The following is a 19241-nucleotide window of genomic DNA, read 5'->3' as shown; positions in this document are numbered from 1 at the left end:
ACTGAAACAGGGAGACTAGCCAGAAGCTGCTACTGTCCATCAAAACTGTGCTAAGAGGCCGTGTGCCAGAATCATGTATCCTTACAACCAGAGCAACGGGAAATTTCTAAAACCAAGGTGATGGAGAGGAGCGGATTTGGGGTCACACAGCAGCACTGCGCTCCAGCTCTTCCCAGCAGCCTCTCAGGGGCTGGTGTCCTGAGGTTATGTCCCAGGGTCTTGAAAAAAGCCAGAAACAGCACCTTCTCACTGGGGAAGAAACACACACACACCCCTTCTTTCCCAAGTCCCTCGCCACCCAAACAATTCTTAAAATTCTGATGTTAATCACATTGGGAGCATTTCCTTTTACTTATTAAAATGTGCTTGCATTTCAGCCAGAGAGGTTTAGATGGTAACTGGTTTCTATAAGCCTGAAAGTATTTCTGAAGGATTATGATTCAACATGAAATGCACATTCTTGACCTTATTATCTCCAGCTTTCCTGGCTCTGGCCAAAGGTCCTCAGAAAAGGCTTTTTAAACAAAGATCCTGGTGTGAACTGCTGCTGAGCTTTGTTCTTTGATTTTTCATGACTTGTAAATAATTCCTGTTTAAATTCAAAACTTCCTCAGTTGTGTCTCTACAGATTCCTTCACAGAATCCTTGCTCTCTTCCCATGTGAACTGAGGTTAAAAACATGACATACAAGCAGATGATGTTCAAGTCACCGGCATCTTGTATTCTTCCAAATTCAATGTTAAAACGTTCAATAAACATTATGTCAATAAGGCTCCACTTTCCCCCCCTAAACGTACATTGTTGATTCTACCAAAATGGAATACCTTTTTGCAGTTGAAAACATTGAGCAGCTCTGGGTCTCCGAGATTGAGTCTGGAAGGCACCTCCCACATTGAACCTACCTGTCTGCGTTTTTTGGCTTCAAGTATTAAAGCTTCCTTTGGCAGAAATCCCTTTGAACACCAATAGGTGCGTTGCTTTTCTTCTTCTTTTTTTTTTTTTAACTTCTTAGTTAATTCGTTAATAACCTCCTGACTAGGAGGGCTAGTTAGGATGTTCAGGTCAAAGGACAGTGGGATGCTGAACCCACAACCCCACATCCTCATTGGCCCCCATCGCACTCCCCGTCGCCCCCACCCCCAAAGTCTTTGCTTCCAAACCATTGAGTCCTCCCGCAAATGCCCTGGAAACTCTTCTCTGGGAAATCCCGGCTGTCCCGCCTACCTCCCGCGCATGGAAGCGCCTGATGACAATCAGGACACCACCAAGGGTTCCTCCCTAAGCGTCCCTCTGGGATCTGAGATGACCAAGACCTCGAATGGAAGGCGGTCGTCCTAAGAATTGAGGGAAGCGAGCTTTACCTTGACGAAGAGGGTGATGTCGTGCTCCTGCCCCAGGGCCCGCTGCTCTGACGCCTCTCCGTCCTCCCGGCGGCCGTTCACGCGCGCGGCCTCGTCGCTACCCTCGGCGGGGCCCTCCTCGGCCAGGTGGTTGCTGAGCTGGGCCTCAGGCTCCGCGGCGCCCCTGGAGGCCTCCCCATGTGGGCTGCTGTCGGGGGATTCCTCTTCGCCCCGCGCTGCGGCCTCCTCCCTTGGCCCCTCCGGGCTCCCCTCTCGTCTGTCTTCGTCCTCCCCCGACTCCTGCTGTGGCCCATCCCCTACCCGGTCCTCGCCAGCGTCTGCCCTTGCGTCCCCGGGGGCCGCTTCCTCGGACCCCTTTCCCCCCGGGACCTCCGCCTCCTCCGCTGCGTCCCAGGTGAGCTCACCGGGGCTGCGCCCCGCGCTCTCCCCGGCTGCGACCTCAATTGCCTCGGCCTGGGGCGAGAGGCTGCCGTCCCCTGCTTCCTGCGGCTCACCCGAGACCCGGCGCGCCCTTCCTGCCGGACCCTCGGCGTCCATGCTGTCCGCCGCCGGGCCTTCGGCTTCTACGCTGTCCCCCGCAGGGACCCCCGCTTCTGCGCTGTCCCCCGCCGGGCCCTCCGCGTCTACGCTGTCCCCCAACCGGCCCTCCGCGTTTACGCTGTCCCCCGCCGGGCCCTCCGCCTCTACGCTGTCCCCCGCCGGACACTCCGCGTCTACGCTGTCCCCCGCCGGGCCCTCCGCGTCTACGCTGTCGCCCGCCGGGCCCTCGGCTTCTATGTTGTCCCCCAGCGGGCCCTCCGCGTCTACGCTGTCCCCCGCCTCCCCGGACGCGCTACCTTCCGGGGCCTCAGGCCTCTGCTCCGCCTCCTCCTGCCTCTCGGGGGCCGCAGAGTCCTCCGGCTCCCTCTGAGCCTCCCCGCGGGGCTCGCCCTCCGCGCCGCGTCCCGGGCTCGCCCCCTCCACCTGCTGCGCGCCGCTTGTCTCCTCCCTTCCCTGGGGCACCTCGGCACCCTCCGGGGCTCCCTCCTCGGCTTCAGTCTCGCCGTGCGCCCCCCTCGTGCCCCGCGCCTCGGCCTCCGGGCCCCTGTCTGGCCCGCCGCCTCCTGCCTCCTTCACAGCGGCGGCGCCCCTCGGCGCCTCCTCTGCGCCCTCGCTCCCCTCCGGCCCTTCTGCCTCCCCGCCCGCGGCTCCTGGCTCTCCGGGTCTCTCAGCCAGAGGCGCGGGGACCTCCGGCGGCCCCTGGGGACCCGGGGCAACCCCCTCCGGCTCCGCGGCCTCGGCCATGGCCGCAGATCCCTGTCCTTGATCGGGACTCCTTCCTTGACGCTGCTTAGGGGTCGGTGGCGCTGGGCAAGGGGCGTGCTGCGGGGCCCTCTGTGCTCCTTGAAGGACGCCGGCTCTGGGATCCTGCGGTAAAGGTTTAGCCGGGGCACTGGGGCCTTGCGCAGGACCCGCAGGGCAAACTCCGCTTGGCCCCAAGCCTCTGCGCCCCTTCTGCCCAGCTGAAGCTCTCTGGACTCTTCCTCCACCCCTGGAGCTTCTCCCCGATTGCGCGTCTGCTTCCCACCGGGACCCCAATCTCGCCCGCGGGCCGCGGAGGTGCAGTGCACGGCTGGAGAGGGCTGCTTCGCTCCTGCACCTTTGGAAGTGCCCGGCCCGCTGTCCGCTGTCCTGGGGTTGACCAGAAGTCCTTGGTGCCAACTCCATCCCCTGGGGCTTGGGCGGGGTTTGTCTTCCCCTCCTCCCTCCTTTGTTTGGGTAGCCTAGGAGCTTGGCCAATGACAGTCTTTCTCGTGACCCTTGTGGATGTTGATGAAAAGATTCTGGTTCTCCTGGCCGCTTGGGTGTTGTTCTCTAGAATGGCTTCAAGTTCCAGAGTCATTTAAATCACCCCCTCCAAACACACACCCCGACACCCAAACACCTAATCCCCACCTTACCCCAGGAGTGAAGCATCAAGCTCCCCCGGTACCCAACTGAAGATGTCCACATTGTGCCTGATGTCCAAGAGCAAGGGTGTAAATCCCTGAGAGAAGAAGCAGGGGAGGCTACGCTGGCCGCCTTCCCATGTCTGCAGGGCCCCCGGAGAGGTTCCAGAGGCCCCTCATATAGGCGCACAAGGAGCCAGTCGAGTTTCCCTGACCAGAGATGGGCGCTGTTGTCCATGAGGGGCCGCTTCTCCAGGCCTGTGTGGAGGATCGTGGGAGCCCTGCGCTGGAAAAAGGTTACACCCTCATCTCCCGGGTCTCTTAAGACTGTAAGAGTCTGTGTATCTTGCTGATTCTCCTAGATTTCTAAACTCACGACCAGTGCTTCTGCCTCCAAGTTAAGAGCTTGGGAATCTGGAGGTGGAGAAAAGAAAATCCAAGATTTGAAAGAGGGGAGCTATGGAATTCCCTGGGTTAGGGTACTCCCAGGATCACAGACCCAATACCTTCTTTAAAAAGGAAGTTATTATGGTGAAAACTATGTCGTAAGTTTATTATAAGCCAGGCTACTTCTAGTGGGTTACCAAGAAACTGGGTTACCCAAGGTGGCACTATGTAAATGTGGTGGAATGGGGATCCCAGCTCAAGATTGACTTGATTCGTCAGGCTTTATATGGCTTTGATATTGGCCTAAGATACGTGAGCCCCTCATGCCCACAGAAGGTTGTTTTCGTTGAAAGAGCTGGGGGTGCCGTTGATGTGGCTTGGGGTCACACCTTTGGCCATGAACATAATGTGTCTCCTTCTACTTCCCATTGCTCATCACTGATGGATGACAGGACAGGAGCCCAGAGACACTCAGCTTCATGCTACCTTTCTCCAAGGCTGTACTCTGTCTGGGTAGGTACAGGCCAGAAGCTTCATCACCACAAAGTGGCATCTACTCAAAGCATGACACTCACACAGGTGAGCCAGAGATGCACGTGAGCCGTAAAAGCTCTAGGCACCTAGAAAAGGAATCCTGCTGCATTCACAAGGGCAAGGTAGCAGCCATCACCCTTATCTTGTAAAGAAAGATGAAGCCAGCACGTTCAGCCCGGAACAGCAAACACAGTACAGGTTTACAGTGCTTTATGCAAATCCCATGAGCCTGGATGTGTTTCAGAAAACAGAATTGTTAGAAAGATGATTGAGTGATTTTACTGTATATTACATAACACAGAACATCACTTTGTGATCAGACACATTAATATTTCTGCAGTAAGACAGATAGGCATCACATTTGGTGAGATATGGTAAAATCATACAAGCTTCAGGCCCCCCACCCCCAGTTTAGGTTCACCTCCAACTGAGTTCAAGCCTTTCTGGTTCTGATTCTAGATGAGTTCCCAAAAAAGCTTTCAGTATTCAGAGCCTTTTAGGATTTCAGAATGTGTAGAAAAGGATTGTGGACCTGTGAACCATTGAAGGGCTCTGGGTTTATTTGCGCTGCTTAGAAAAATGTGAGATTAGTTAGATGCATAAGTTTGTCCTTAATAACAAACCAACTGTCTTCAGTGCTCAACGTTTACAAAGAACCAAATTAAAGACACTCACGTGAGTAATAATATTTAGCAAATTCTTTTAGCAAAGTCAGTAGATAAGAATTTCTGTCAATAGAGCGTCTTGTGACATTAGCTTACCCCCCAAAGTATAAAACTAACTGAGGAAAGTATTTTCCAAAACTAGTTCAGGTTGGTGCATATGTATTTGAAGGCACGTGTGTATTCCGTCATTCAGGAAATATTTCATAAACTCTAACTCAATCAAACTTGATAGAAGTGTGCTGGCTATGGGGGGGTGTGGTTGGAATATCTAGAAAAACCTCCTTTTGAATTGAGCTAAAGATGATCAGCTACTGTTTGCAGACTTGGCACAGTCGGAAACAAAGCTGTTGGCTGAGTGGCTGAGAACTGGCCTGAATAATGTCCTTGCAGAAAAACAATGCTAATAAAGTCTATTCTGTCCTGGAAACTGATCCTGTGGATCACACAAGGCTATTTGATCTTACAGGGTTTGGATTTATTCTTTTATAGGGTTTGGGGTCATTTACTCACATTAACATTGGCTCTCAAAATAACATTCTGTCTGCAGAATGTAGAATTTTTCACTTAACGATAATAAGCATTTTTAAATTTTCTATTATATAATTTTGCAAATTTGTTCAATCGTCTGTAATTAAATAAAGTTTATTTTTAAATAAATGCAGGCTAAATGCTGAAAATGCAGAAGACAGAAAATAACAGCTCCTTACAATTTTTCTGTAACCACATTACCGACAGCTAAATACTTTATTTTAAGAGAGAGAAAGAGACAGATTGTTCCAGACACTGGATATACAGCAATAAACAAGACTGGGAAGGTCCCTCTTCAAATGGTGTAAAGCAAAAATAAAAATAAAAATAAAATAAGTAAACAAAGAAATGAGATAATTTTGGATAACATTAAGCTTTATGTAGACACATATGCCAACGTGTGCACAGACATGCCCAAACTGAAAACCTTAGCTCTTTTCTTCCAAACCCTACATCCAACCTGCCAGTAAATCCACCTGGCTTCACTTTTTAAAAATATATACCCAAAGCCAGGCATGGTGGTGCACCTGTAGTCCCAGCTACTCGGGAGGCTGAAGCAGGAGAATCACTTGCACCTGGGAGTTCTAGACCAGCTTGGAAGCAGCATAGTGAGATGCCATCACTAGAAAGTACACAAACACCCACACACACACACACACACTCACACACGTAAAATCCAACCTCTTCTCTCTATCCCCATTACCACTGTACCAGTCCAAGTCACCATCACCTCCTGTCACCTAGATTATTGCCACCACCTCCTAACTAGTTCCTGGCCTTCGACAGTCTGCTCTCCACTCCACAGCCAGCTGATCCTCTTTGGAAATCATGAATCAGACCATGCCACTTTTATGCTCAAAATCTTTCAAAGGTTTTCTGTCTCACACTAAGAAAAAGTCAAGTCTTTATGCATGAAGTATGAGGTCCTATAAAATCAGGCAATCCCAGTCTCTTTCTGGCCTACTAGACTTCTGCAGCCCCTAAAACACCAGCCTGCTTGCCGTCCCTAGAACTTGCTGGGCCTCTGCCTGGGATGCCCCCTATATTCTCATGGCTTACTCCCTTACCTTGCTGCAGTCTCTGATTAATTATTTTCCCCAAGCACTCCATTTTACTTTTATAAAATGGCTGGAGTGCAGTGGTGTGATCTTGGCTCACTGAAGCCTCCACCTCCCAGGTTCAAGTGATCCTCCTGCCTCAGCCTCCCGAGTATCTGGGACTACAGGCGCATGGCACCACATCCAGCTAATTTTTGTATTTTTTTTAGTAGTCATGGGGTTTCACCATGTTGGCCAGGATGGACTCGATCTCTTGACCTCGTGATCTGCCTGCTTTGGCCTCCCAAAGTACTTGGATTACAGGCATGAGCCACCATGCCCGGCCCAAGCATTCTATTTTAAAACACAACCCCTACTCTCTGGCATCCTTCTCTGCCTTATTTTCCCCCATAGCAGTTATCTTCATCTGACACATAATATATTCTAGTTGTTATCTGTCTACCCTACCTCACCCCACTAGGATGGTGATTCTGTGAAAGCAGGGGTTTTTGCTTGTCATTGCCCAGGATAGACAAGGCACATAGTAGAGCTCCATAAATATTTCCTGAATGAGTGAATACACACGTGCCTTCAAATACATATGCACCAACCTGAACTAGTTTTGGAAAATACTTTTCTCAGTTAGTTTTATACTTTGGGGGGCAAGCTAATGTCACAAGACACACTATTCACAGAAATTCTTTTTTTTTTTTTTTTTTTTTGAGACGGAGTCTCACTCTTTTGCCCAGGCCAGACGGCAGTGGCGCTATCTCGGCTCACTGCAAGCTCCGTCTCCGGGGTTCATGCCGTTCTCCTGCCTCAGCCTCCCGAGTAGCTGGGACTACAGGCGCCCTCCACCACACCCGGCTAATTATTTGTATTTTTAGTAGAGACAGGGTTTCACCGTGTTAGCCAGGATGGTCTCGATCTCCTGACCTCGTGATCCACCTGCCTCGGCCTCCCAAAGTGCTGAGATTACAGGCATGAGCCACTTACAGAAATTCTTATCTACTGACTTTGCCAAAAGAATACTTTAGCAAATTCTTTTAATTATTAGCAAGGGCTCAGTCAGTTCATATAAAGGAACACAAAGGAAATACCAAATAAATAGACGTGTGAAGGTCGCTATGAAGTCACTTAGAGACGTGCACGTTGTTAACCTGGGCTCCAACACTAGATTAGCTATTTAAATACCAGGGAGGGTTAAACAGAGGTGACAAATTCAGAGGTGGATGACAAGAAATGAAAGCGTTGATGTTTAAGTAACTTTTAATAATTATACAGTTCTTCTGCCATATATTATAAGGAATCATGAAGCAGGTAAACTCAGATTACAAGAAAACCTTAAGGGCTTATAAACAATGTAAGGGTTTGTTGCTTTTGTTGCTTTTCCAGAAGGAATGGCCTCATTTCCATAGAAATCTGCTCTTTCTCTAGCAGGTATCTGCTCCTTTCAGAAGAGCCCGTGGGATTATAATGTATCTGTAACATTTAGATCACAGGATACACTTAGAGCTGAGTAAAGTTTCTCCTTGCCTGGAATTCTCCTCAAACAGTTGCACTCACTTACCTACAAGTGGCCCCAAACCCGCTTCTTAATCTGGCTGGCTTTCTTCAGTTACTTGGTAAGGTACATTTCAGTTAAAAGAAGAGTGTCACTGCAGAATAGGTTGTACTAGGAGGCAGGGATTTCAAAGCCTGCTAGTCAGTAGATCCTGAAGCACGTACACATCATCTTGCAGGTCAGTAAGAACATTACATGGAACTGACACACATGACAATCATGGTGAAATGGGTGGTTCTTGGGTTAAATGGTCTGATTTAAATCCCTGCCCTATCTTGTAATAACTATATGATCTTGATTCAGTTTTTCATCTGGAACAGTGAGGGTTATAAAAGGAACCTTGTCATTGTGAGTTGTTTCACTGATACATATTTGTACATTATTTATGCAGTACATGTGATATTTTATTACATGCGTAGAATGTGTAATGATCAAGTCAGGGTATTTAAGGTATCCATTACCTAAAGTATTTATCATTTCTATGTGTTGGGACCAGTTCAGGTCCTCTCTCTTTGTTATTTTGAAATAGACAATATATTGTTGTTAACTTAACTATAGTCACCCTACTCTGCTACCACACATTAGAGCTTATTCCTTCTATCTAACTGTATGTTTGTACCCATTAGCCTACTTCTCTTCATCGTCCTACTCACCCACACTCCCTTTGCAGCCTCTGGTATCTATCATTCTACTCTCTACCTCCATGAGACCAACCATTTTAGCTCCCACATGGGAGTGAGAACATACAACATTTTGACCTTAACATAATGACCTTCATAGTGACCTTCAGTTCCATTTGTGTTGCTGCAAATGACATAATTTCATTCTTTTTGTAGCCACATAATATTCCATTGTGTGCATATATATATATACCACACTTGCCTTATCCATTCCTCTCTTGATGGACACTTAGGTTGATTCCATATCTTGGCTGCTGTAAATAGTGCCACCATAAACATGGGGGTGCAGGTATCCCTTTGTTATACTGATTTCTTTTCCTTTGGATAAATAACCATTTAGTGAGATTGCTGGATCATATAGTAGTTCTATTATTAGTTTTTTGGTAATCTCCATTCTGTTTTCCATAGTGGCTGTACTAATTTACATTCTCACCAACAGTGCCCTTTTCACCGCATCTTTATCAGCATCTGATTTTTTTGTCTTTTAGTAATAGCCATTTTAACTGGAGTAAGATGGTATCTCATTGTCATTTTGATATGCATTTTCCTGATGATTAATGACGTTGAGCATTTTTTCATATACCTGTTGGTCATTTGTATGTCTTCTTTTGAGAAATGTCTATTCATGTCCTTTGCCCATCTTTTTTATTGTATTATTTGGTTTTTTACTGTTGAGTTGTTTGAGTTTCCTGTATATTCTGGATATTAATCCCTTATCAAATGATAGTTTATATTTTCTCTGATTTGACACAATGTCTTTTCACTCTGTTGATTATTCCCCTTGCTGTACAGAAACGTTTTAGTTTAATATAGCCCATTTGTCTTTGGTTTTGTTGTTTGTGCTTTTGAGTTCTTAGCCAGTTTAAATCCAATGTTTCTTAGCTAATTTTCTGTCTAGATGATCTGTATAATGCTGAGACTGGGGTGTTGAAGTCTGCAACTATTACTGTACTGAAGTCTATCTCTGCCTTTAGATCTCATAATATTTGCTTTATATATGTGGGTTTTCTGGTGTTAGTACATATATGTTTATAATTGTTATATCCTCTTGCTGAATTTATCCCTTTATCATTATATAACAACCTTCTTCATCTCTTTTTATGTTTTTGACGTGAAGTCTGTTTCATCTGATATAAGTATAGCTACTGCTGCTTGATTTTGGTTTCTGTTTGCATGGAATATCTTTTTCCATCACATTACTTTCAGTCTATTTGTGTTTTTACAGGTGAGATGAGTTTCTTGTAGGTGACATATATTTGGCTTGTGTTTGTTTTTTATTTATTCAGCCAGTCTATATCTTTTAAGTGGAAAGTTAATCCACTTACATTTAATATTATTATTGATATGTGAAGTCTTATTCCTGTCACTTTATTAATTGATTTCTGGTTGTCTTGTATATACTTTGTTCCTTTATTTATCTCTTATTATTCATCATTGTGGTTTGGTGGTGTTCTGTAGTGGTAACATTTGAATCCTTTTTCTTCCCATTTGTGTGTCTGCTCTACCAGTGGGTTCTATACTTTCATGTGTTTTCATGATGGTAGATATTATCTTTTCATTTCCAGATATAGGGCTCCCTGAAGCATTTCTTGTAGGACCAGTCTAGTGGTGATGAATTCCCTCAGCTTTTGCTTGTCTGGGAAAGACTTTATTTCTCCTTCATTTATGAAGGATAACTTTGCTGGGAATAGTATCCTTAGCTGGCAAATTGGGTAGTTTGGTTGTTATCAGCACTTGGAATATAGCATCTCATTCTCTCCTGGCCCATAAGGTTTCTGCTGACAAATACACTGTTAGTCTAAGGGGAATTCCCTTATAAGTAACTTTATACATTTTTCTTGATGGTCTTAGAATTCTGTCTTTGTCTTTGCCTTTTGACAGTTTGATGATAATGTGCCATGAAGACCTTTTTGAATTGTATCTATATGGGAATCTCTGAGCTTTCTGTATCTGGATGTCTAATTCTGTTGAATTTTTTAGCTATAATTTCATTAAATAAATTTTCTGTCCCTTTCATTGTCTAATTGCATTCTGGGACACCAAAAATTTTAATATTTCATAACTTTATGGTGTCCCATATGTCACATAGGCTTTGTTTATTCTTTCTTATTCTTTTTCTTTATTTTTGTCTGACTGGGTTATTTCAAAACACCTGTTTTCAAGTTCTAAAATTCTTTCTGTTTGATATAGTCTATTCTTGAACTTTTGATTGTATTTTATATTTCATTCAGTAAATTCTTCAGTTCAAGAATTTCTGTTTGGTTCTTTTTCATGATATCTATCTCTTTGGCAAATTTCTTACTCATATCTTGAATTGTTTTTTTTTCATTTCCTTGCATTGTTTTTCTGTGTTCTCCTGTATCTTACTGAGCTTCTTTAATATCATTATTTTGAACTCTTCCTCTGGGATTTCATATATTTCTTTTTCATTGGAATCTGTCACTGGAGTATTAATGTCTTCCTCTAAAGTTACCATATTTTCTTGTTTTTTCATGTTTCTTATGTCCTTACATTGATATCTGCACATCTGGTGTAATGGTTGCTTCTTTCAATTTTTTGAACTTGTTATAATAGGAGAGGATTTTTTTGCTAAAGATATATCTGTGGTATTGGTTGAGTAGCACACAGCACTTTGGCTTTGATTCTTGGTGTATGCAGTAGTATACTCTCCATATGATTTCTTCAGTTGTAAACAGAATCCGTGCCGTCTTTGATTTCCTCAGTGGCTTAGACTGTGGTGTTAGTAAAGCCTGTGGTGAAGTGTTTTGCTGGGGACAGGAACATCAAATGAGCCAGTCCTTGGGTACCAGTGCGTTGATGACAGCAGTGGACTGAGCATGCTTGTCCTTGAGCCTCAGGGCAGGATACACTAGCACTGGTGTTAGCAGGTCCAGGTGAACCAATTCTTGAGCCTCTAGGAGGCTTGTTTGGGTGGCAGAAGTGGCAGTGGTAGGCCAGGTAGGTGGACAGATCCTCAGGTTCTTGAGCAGTGGGCATGGTGTGGGCGGTGGCAGTAGCAGTGGTGGGACAATCATCTGGCTCTCACATGGTCCGTGCTGGTGTTGGTAGTGGCTGGGACAGGCTGGGCAAGCCAGTCCCCAGGCTTGCAGGTGGCATGTGTGAGTGAGTGCCACCTGTAGTGGTGGCAGCAGGTTGGGTCAGCCCATCCTTAGAACCCCAGGAGGAGTGCTCAGGTGCCAATGATGGGGCAGGGCAATCTCCAGGGGCAGGGCGCTCTCCAGGTCCCCCAGGCAGCATGCTCAGACACTGGGGAGGGAGGATGGAGCTGGGCTGAGTATAAGCACTGGCTGTGTTAGGCAGAGATTAGGTGATTTCCAGGCCCCTGGAGAAGTACTCAGGTTAAGGTGGCAGCAGCTGCACTGCAGCCCTGCTGCTGTGGAGGGCAGGGTTGCTTTCAGTGGCAGCATCTTTAAACAGGTGGCTGGGGAGCATGCTCTTCAGCCCTAGGTGAAGCTGCATAGCCTTTTTGCAGGGCACTTGTAAACGCATAGCAGCCCTGCTTCTGGGGGTGGCAGGATCACTGCCAATGGCCCGTTCTTAGGCTCTAGTGGCAGCAGCCAGCAGTGGCACCTGGCTATGAGGAGTGGATGTTATTGGGGCTCCAGGGATGTGGAGATGCAGGGGCTGTTGGGACCCAGGGCAGGATGCACTCTGGTGGAGTCTAGACTCTCAAAATAGCACCTTTCTGTAGCTGTTTAGGACTCAGGGGGTGTGTAGTACCCAATGTGAGCTCCCTCTCTGGAGCAATGTTGTGACAGTGCATGGTCTTTAGTTAGCTGCTCATGCTAATCTCAGAGCCGGCATGGATTGAGGAGCTTTCCCATGGGTAGGATTGCAGGGATTTGCAGTGGAAATGTAGGCTGCTGGGGGTCACTCACTTACACTTTCCCTGCATTGGGGAGCCTCTCCAGGATCCCAGCCAATCAAAACTGAGCTCTCTGCCTTACTTCTCTCTTCCTCCTTGCCTTAGATGTTTCCTGTCACTTCTCTGTTGAATTCCAGCATTCTCTGTTACGTGATCTATTTAAAATATGATTATCTACTTGCTATTTTGGTCCTAGTTTGTGGAGGGAGTGAGTACCAGATGCCTCTCATGAGCCATCCTAAAGCTCCTCTTCTGTGAGTTTTAAATTGGATATAACATATGTATCAAACTTAGCACAGCATTTGTTATTGCTAACATTATGACCCCATTATTAGTATTGTCCCAGAGAACAGAGCCGTCACATCTTGACAGGAGTGTGTAATAAGAGCTGGAAGAGTCATGGAGAACTAGGGGGAACACTTTGTCCAACTTAGCCAGTGACAGTCCCAGAAATCATGCCTGTTGTCTCAAAAGCGTGATTGTAAGAGCACCCCCTGTCACTCTCAAAAATGCTCTAGTTTGAACAATGAAGTATATAATCACTTTACCATGAACTCATCTAGTTAGTAAGAATTTTTTGTTTTCTTTTTTATGTTCCATGTGATCTTGCACTGTTCTCAAAACAAACTAGATTTTGAACAAACATGTCCAACTATTGAAAAAATAAAGGAAGAGGAGGAAGAAGAGAAAGATGAGATTCCTCCATGATTTTATTGCTGACCACTTGCCAAAAGCCCTTCTAGAAAAGTATGCTATAATATGAAAGGGAAAGACATAGGAGTATCCTAGGCCTCAGATAGAATATGGCTCCCTAGTCAGCCCCAAGGTAAGTGTGGAAGGGTATGTAACCCTTGAATCAGGCTGGCTTCTGGACTCCTGGAGACTGCAGTTTGAACCTCTGATTCTCATATTACCTTCACTTCTGATGCCAGGAGCAACAGTAATGATACTACTGGAGATAGAAACAATACTAAAATTTAAGACAGGAATTCCATTTTATACTGTTCACCTCTATCTGTAAGATATTTGCTTAGCATTGTGGTGTTTTTCTAAACTGTTCAATCCTCTGTATTTGCTCTCTACAAGTTTTTAAAACTTGAGGTCTCATTTACTATTTTAAACCTCAAGCTTATAGTCTCCACCCTCCACTCCTCCAGATCCCTGAAATTTATGGCGAAGGATGTTGACCTGATGAAACAGATCTGTGGTCATGGGTTTGAGAAGTGGCTTTCAACAAGGGGTGATTTTGCCCTCCATGGATCATCTGGCAATGTCTGGGCACATGTTTTAGTTTCCATGATTGGAGGATGCTACTGGCGTCTGGTAGGTAGAGGCCAGGTAAGTTGTAAAACATCCTACAATGCACAGACAGCCCCTCAACAAAGAATCAACCAGCCAAAATTGTTAATCGTTGTGTTAGAGGAAGGTCAGCCTCGCTCCAGCCCCCTTATTATAGTGTATTCCATGGAAAAAGCCTTAATCCAATGCATTGACTCTACCAGGAACTTTGAAGCTGTAGATAAGGGAATATAGTTCATGTGGAGAGGACCCATCATCCCTACAACATCTCCCTACGATTACCAATGAATCCTGATGAGATACCCCTTGGGATGATGGAGAGATTATGTGATTTGCATCTAGAAATCTGGGTTTAAATCCCAGTTACGCTGCTTACCAGCTGTGTTATTTTGGGCAAGCTACTTGTTGGTTATAAGACTACTGCATTGAGTTCTTCCGAGCATTGAAACATATAAGATGTGAAAGTGTTTTGCCAGCCATGAAATTTATGCACAATTGCCAAGTAAAATTATTAATTTGCCTGCAGGTGATGGCTGATCCTATTGTTTTTCACTGCCAGATACTGAAATTGACCTCATCCTTCTATAATACATGACATTGATATGAAATAGTTATCCTTTGATTGACTTTTGTAAAAAAGCCAACATCCACTGCCTTGAGCACCTACTGGCATGTAACAGTTTAGATAATTCAATTTCCTAAACTTCAATGTCTTACAGGAAACACTAGGGGGAAAAAAAACAGATAAATAAGGCTAAAGAGAAAGGATGTCACCAGAGTGTGTCTTGTTCCCATATATCCAGAAAACATCCCTCATCTGCCAGGAGATAGGTAAGTTGTGAATGGCCATGAGATGTGCAAGCTGGCCATTGTGATACTTTACAATCTTTTGCTTTTACCATTCTACCTGTGACTACAGATCCATGAAAAAAACGTGTAGCGTATCTCAAAATTAAGTCGGCATCTCTATATGATACAGTCATAAAATTATGATCTAGAAAGACTATTTCTATACTATTCACAGAACTGAGAAGAGCTATCCATCCATTATCCACCCATCCATCCACCCATCCACCCAACCATTCATCCATCATCCATCCATCACCCATCCACACATTCACCCATCCATCCATCCATCCATCCATCCATCCATCCACCCATACATCCATTTATCATTTCATGAACTTTTTCTGAGGACCTTTCTTGTGACACAGACTCACTGGTGTTGGAGAAATAATCATAAACAATCCAAGGTTCCTACCCTGTTGTGTAACTCTGCAGAATGGAAAAAGTTGACTAACTGTTGAGTTTCTGGTAGTTTCATGCTGGTGTCTCATGCCATGCTTCATCAATAGTTTAAATTGCAGATTTATTTTGAAGTTCCCTAACTACACCCTATAAGCCAAAATATGTCAAGACCACACTTTGTAAAATTATTTTTACTACTCATAATTTGAACTATATTTCTTAAAAACTTGGAATTGAGTGTTTGAAAATGTATTTATACAGCACACATAAAATGAAATCATTTAGCTTATGATTTTATTGTAGAGTATCTTACTAACATTTGAGTTTTTCTTTTTAATTTGGTTGAGTTCAATCCAGGTGGACCAGAAAGAGATAAGGGCTAAGAAGGGTGGTCTGCCAGTAGTGAGAGACTTGGCTTTGCTGCATATTCCCCTTGGAGACATATGTGTTTGACTCCACGAGTTCTGTGCTTTTGGATAATCCCTTTCACTTGATGGGGTACCACTCTGGATGCAGACCTTGGATCAGATGGTCGTGGGGTTCTTTTATCACTTGAATTCTGTATCCTATGACCTAACATCTCACATATTTAGAAGTCACTAATCAGAGTGGAATAAAGCCCAAAATCAAAGAGTAAGCAAAAAAGATCTCCCAAAGCAAAAACTATGTAATAGAGTTTGCCTCTTAAATAAAAGTGTAAATGTTTTCTTCAAAGATGAACAACCTGGACTCTCATTTGGAGGCTATAACTTTATTCTAAATTCATTCTAACCTGTTATCTGGTTTCTTAATCCAGAATACATTAGAAACAGCAAAATAGAGGGGCTTAAACAGTTGTCTTCATAAAAACAAAATGCTTAAATTGAAAGCAAAAATAATACTTGAAGTCTTAAGTTTTAGTTATCAATAAGGTATATTTTCTAATTTCAAATGAACAAAAAATGACTTATTGATTGAAAGAAAGAAAAAAGGAAGTGAGGAAGAAAAGGAGGGAGGGAAAGAGGGAGGGAAGAAAAGAAAAAGCCTGATATGCCTGGCACGTAGTCGATAACAATGAAGGAAAATTTCAAAAGCAAATTGATGATTATGCATGTTCGGGAAAAACAACATAGATATTTGGTTTTATTATATTAATGAATTGGCATCATATTATTGGGACAAAACCCCAAAATGTGAATACTTCAAGTAGAATAACTTAATTTAAATAAGCTATATATAACTATGTATTATATAATTATCAATCTTGCAAAAAAAAGACATCATATATCAATTAGAAATTTAGAAATTTACACTGGGTGTGGTGGCTTACACCTGTAATCCCAGCACTTTGGGAGGCCGAGGTGGGTGGATCTCTTGAGGTCAGGAGTTCGAGACCAGCCTGGCCGACATGGTGAAACCCTGTCTTTACTAAAAATACAAACATTAGCCAGGCATAGTGGTGCATGCCTGTAATCCCAGCTACTTGGAAGGCTGAAGCAGGAGAATCACTTGAACCTGGGAGGTGAAGTTTGCAGTGAGCCGAGATCACGCCATTGCACTCCAGCCTGGACAACAAAGTGAAACTCCACCTCAAAAAAAAAAAAAGAAAAGAAAAGAAAGAAAGAAATTTACATAGCACATTTCTTCTCTTCATATTCCCTTTACTGCAGTTTAAATTAGGATTTTAATTATTTTTCATTTCTCTGTTTCAAGCGTGATTGCCAAAAACAAGATTAAAGTTTTTTTTTTCTTCCTTTAAAGTTGGTTTCTAGGGGAATGGCAGGAAGCTGAATCCTTGTTAATGGAGTCCAACAGAAGAAAAGGCAATTAATAGATGCAAAGACGGGAGAAAGCGAACCAGAGGGAGCAGCTGTGCATCCAAGTGCTAGGATTGTTCCCAGATCCCTTGTCCCCAGAGATAGCATTTGAACTTTCACCCTTCACCTGCCAACCAGATGTGGTCTGCCAGACAAGCACATGCCATCCATACAGCAAGTCCTCAGTAAATATTTCACATTCTCTTAGAGTATTAAATCTTGAAAGACTTTGAAGATCGTTCCATCTAGCTCCCTCCTGTAAATAAAATGTCTTGCATTTTACCTCTATAAAGAGGGCTCTTTACACATCAGATCTTATTTTAAGTGATTTAACACTCTTCACAACCCTGGGAGGTAGTTGTTGTCCTGGAGTGGGGACAGGGGTTGCCACAGAGTGAAAGGACAGAAGTTGAACTGGATTAGGTTACAAATGAATTGTGAAAAACTGACTCTTTAATACAACATTTTCTAAAATGTTTCCGACTAGGGCAGCTTGGTCACTTTCGGGCCTTGAGTAAAATAACAATCTTAGTAATAATGCCTCGCAGTCATGACGTAAGACTTTGTGCTCCATTTCCATGTAGAACCATATTTTGGGAAGCCACCTGCCTCTCTGTGCCACAGCACCATCCAGCAGGCTCACTCCTGCCCCTGCCAGTCTCCCAAACACTGGGGCTAAATTTTGTTCTTTTGAATAGGCTTCAAAGTGCAGTGGCGCGATTCGGCTCACTGCAACCTCCACCTCCTAGGTTCAAGCAATTCTCCTGCTCAGCCTCCCGAGTAGCTGGGATTACAGGTGCAAACCACCACACCTGGCTAATTTTTGTATTTTTAGTAGAGACGGAGTTTCCTCATGTTGGCCAGGCTGGTCTCAAACTCCTGACCTCAAGTGATCTGCCCACCTCAGACTCCCAAAGTGCTGGGATTACAGGTATGAGTCGCTGCACCTGACCCCTCATGGGACTTTATTGTCTACAACCAGCTGAAGGAATGAGGTGGATTCACCTTTGTCAATGGTGGTCCAAGCTTCAGCTCTGGCCTGGTCCACTTTCATCTCTGGCCTGGACCACCTTCATCTGTGGCCTGGATCACTGCAATAGCATCTTAGCTCTTCTCCCTGCTCCATGCTTATCTCTAGGGCCTGTTCTCAACCCAGCAACCTGAGCTGTTGTAATAATAGGATGGATAACGGATAATGTCCCTGCTCTGCTGAAATCCTCCAATGGCTTCAATTTACACTTAGAACCAAATCTGAAAATCTCCCAGGGCTCTGAAAGTCTCCATAACTGGGCATCATCTCCCCTCCCCTCTCTGACCTCTGTCTCCTGCCCCATTTTTCCCCATCAGTGTGCTGCACTCAATCTGAACGAGCTCCTGCCTGGAGTGCTCTACCCCTGTCTCCGCAGAACTCACGTTATGACTTCACCTAGCTCCCTTGCTAAGGTCACCTCCTCAAGGCTGCCCTCCCTGATGTACTATGTGAAGCACTCCCCTCGCTCTCCATCTTTTCATCCTGCTCAGGGTTCTATTTGTTGACTGTCTCCCTCACAAGACAGGAAGCTCCAGTATGGCAGGGAACCTGGCTTTTGTTCACTGCTGTTTCCTCAGCACCTGAGTCAGTGCTGGGCGAATAGGAAGCTCTCAATAATCATCTGTTATATGAATGAATAATATTTTGACTGAGTTGACTTGATTTTCTGTCTAAACTGACCAGATGTTTTAGGATTGTTTGCACAGCCAATGCAATTTCTTAACCAGCCATCAAATACGTATTTACTGGCAAGTTCTTCTGTAATTCACACCCAGGTGGAGGTGAGCTAGAAACTTAGCTTGTGAACTATCTATAAAGTCAAGAATTAAATGCAACCACCTCCTTTTCCTTTCCAAGGACTCATTTGCATATCTTCCTCTTGGGTCTCCCTTCTTTTGATTTGCCCGAACCCCAGGAGTTTCCTCAGGGAGAACCTACTCTGGTTTCCCACCTCCACCCAATGCTGATACTCAAAACAGGGGACACTTCTCCCCTCAACAGAGAGACCTGCTTTCAGTCCCACAGAGGCTAAAACTTAGAGGGGAGATGACTCTTTCTTTGACTCCAGTTCCCTCCAGGTGTCCCCCACATCACAGTTCTCATGGAATCCTTCCATGGGTTTACACACCCAGCCCTTCCTGGGGCCCAAGCTGGCCCCAAGAGCCTGACATTAGGGCACAGTCCAGCAGCACCACACCCCATTGCCACTCCTTGATGTGGGCTAGCTTCTCTTTAACCCTCAGAACAAAAACACTCCTATTCTATCCTGACCCAGTACCCTAGGGCTACCCCATTTG

General features: G+C 44.8%; 1 protein-coding gene and 1 long non-coding RNA gene across 2 annotated transcripts in view; one reads left to right on the top strand and one right to left on the bottom strand.

Moving 5' to 3' along the window:
* Positions 1 to 3045, bottom strand: part of CLIC6 (chloride intracellular channel 6) — a 49197-nt gene extending 46152 nt beyond the window's left edge. The window contains exon 1 of the mRNA XM_014343139.5: positions 1362 to 3045. Coding sequence (XP_014198625.5) covers positions 1362 to 2645 — 1284 coding nt within the window. The 5' untranslated portion in view covers positions 2646 to 3045. The remainder of the gene's footprint in view (positions 1 to 1361) is intronic.
* LOC117977313 (uncharacterized) overlaps positions 1621 to 19241 on the top strand; it is a 29652-nt gene continuing 12031 nt past the window's right edge. Inside the window, exons 1-3 of the long non-coding RNA XR_004668425.3 lie at positions 1621 to 1755; positions 13728 to 13908; positions 14589 to 14700. This is a non-coding gene — a long non-coding RNA (uncharacterized LOC117977313). The remainder of the gene's footprint in view (positions 1756 to 13727; positions 13909 to 14588; positions 14701 to 19241) is intronic.

Source organism: Pan paniscus, chromosome 22 (assembly GCF_029289425.2).
Source record: "Pan paniscus chromosome 22, NHGRI_mPanPan1-v2.0_pri, whole genome shotgun sequence".
Lineage (NCBI taxonomy): Eukaryota > Metazoa > Chordata > Mammalia > Primates > Hominidae > Pan > Pan paniscus.
The sequence above is the reverse complement of the archived record's forward strand: the minus strand, read 5'-3'. Positions and strand labels throughout refer to the sequence as shown.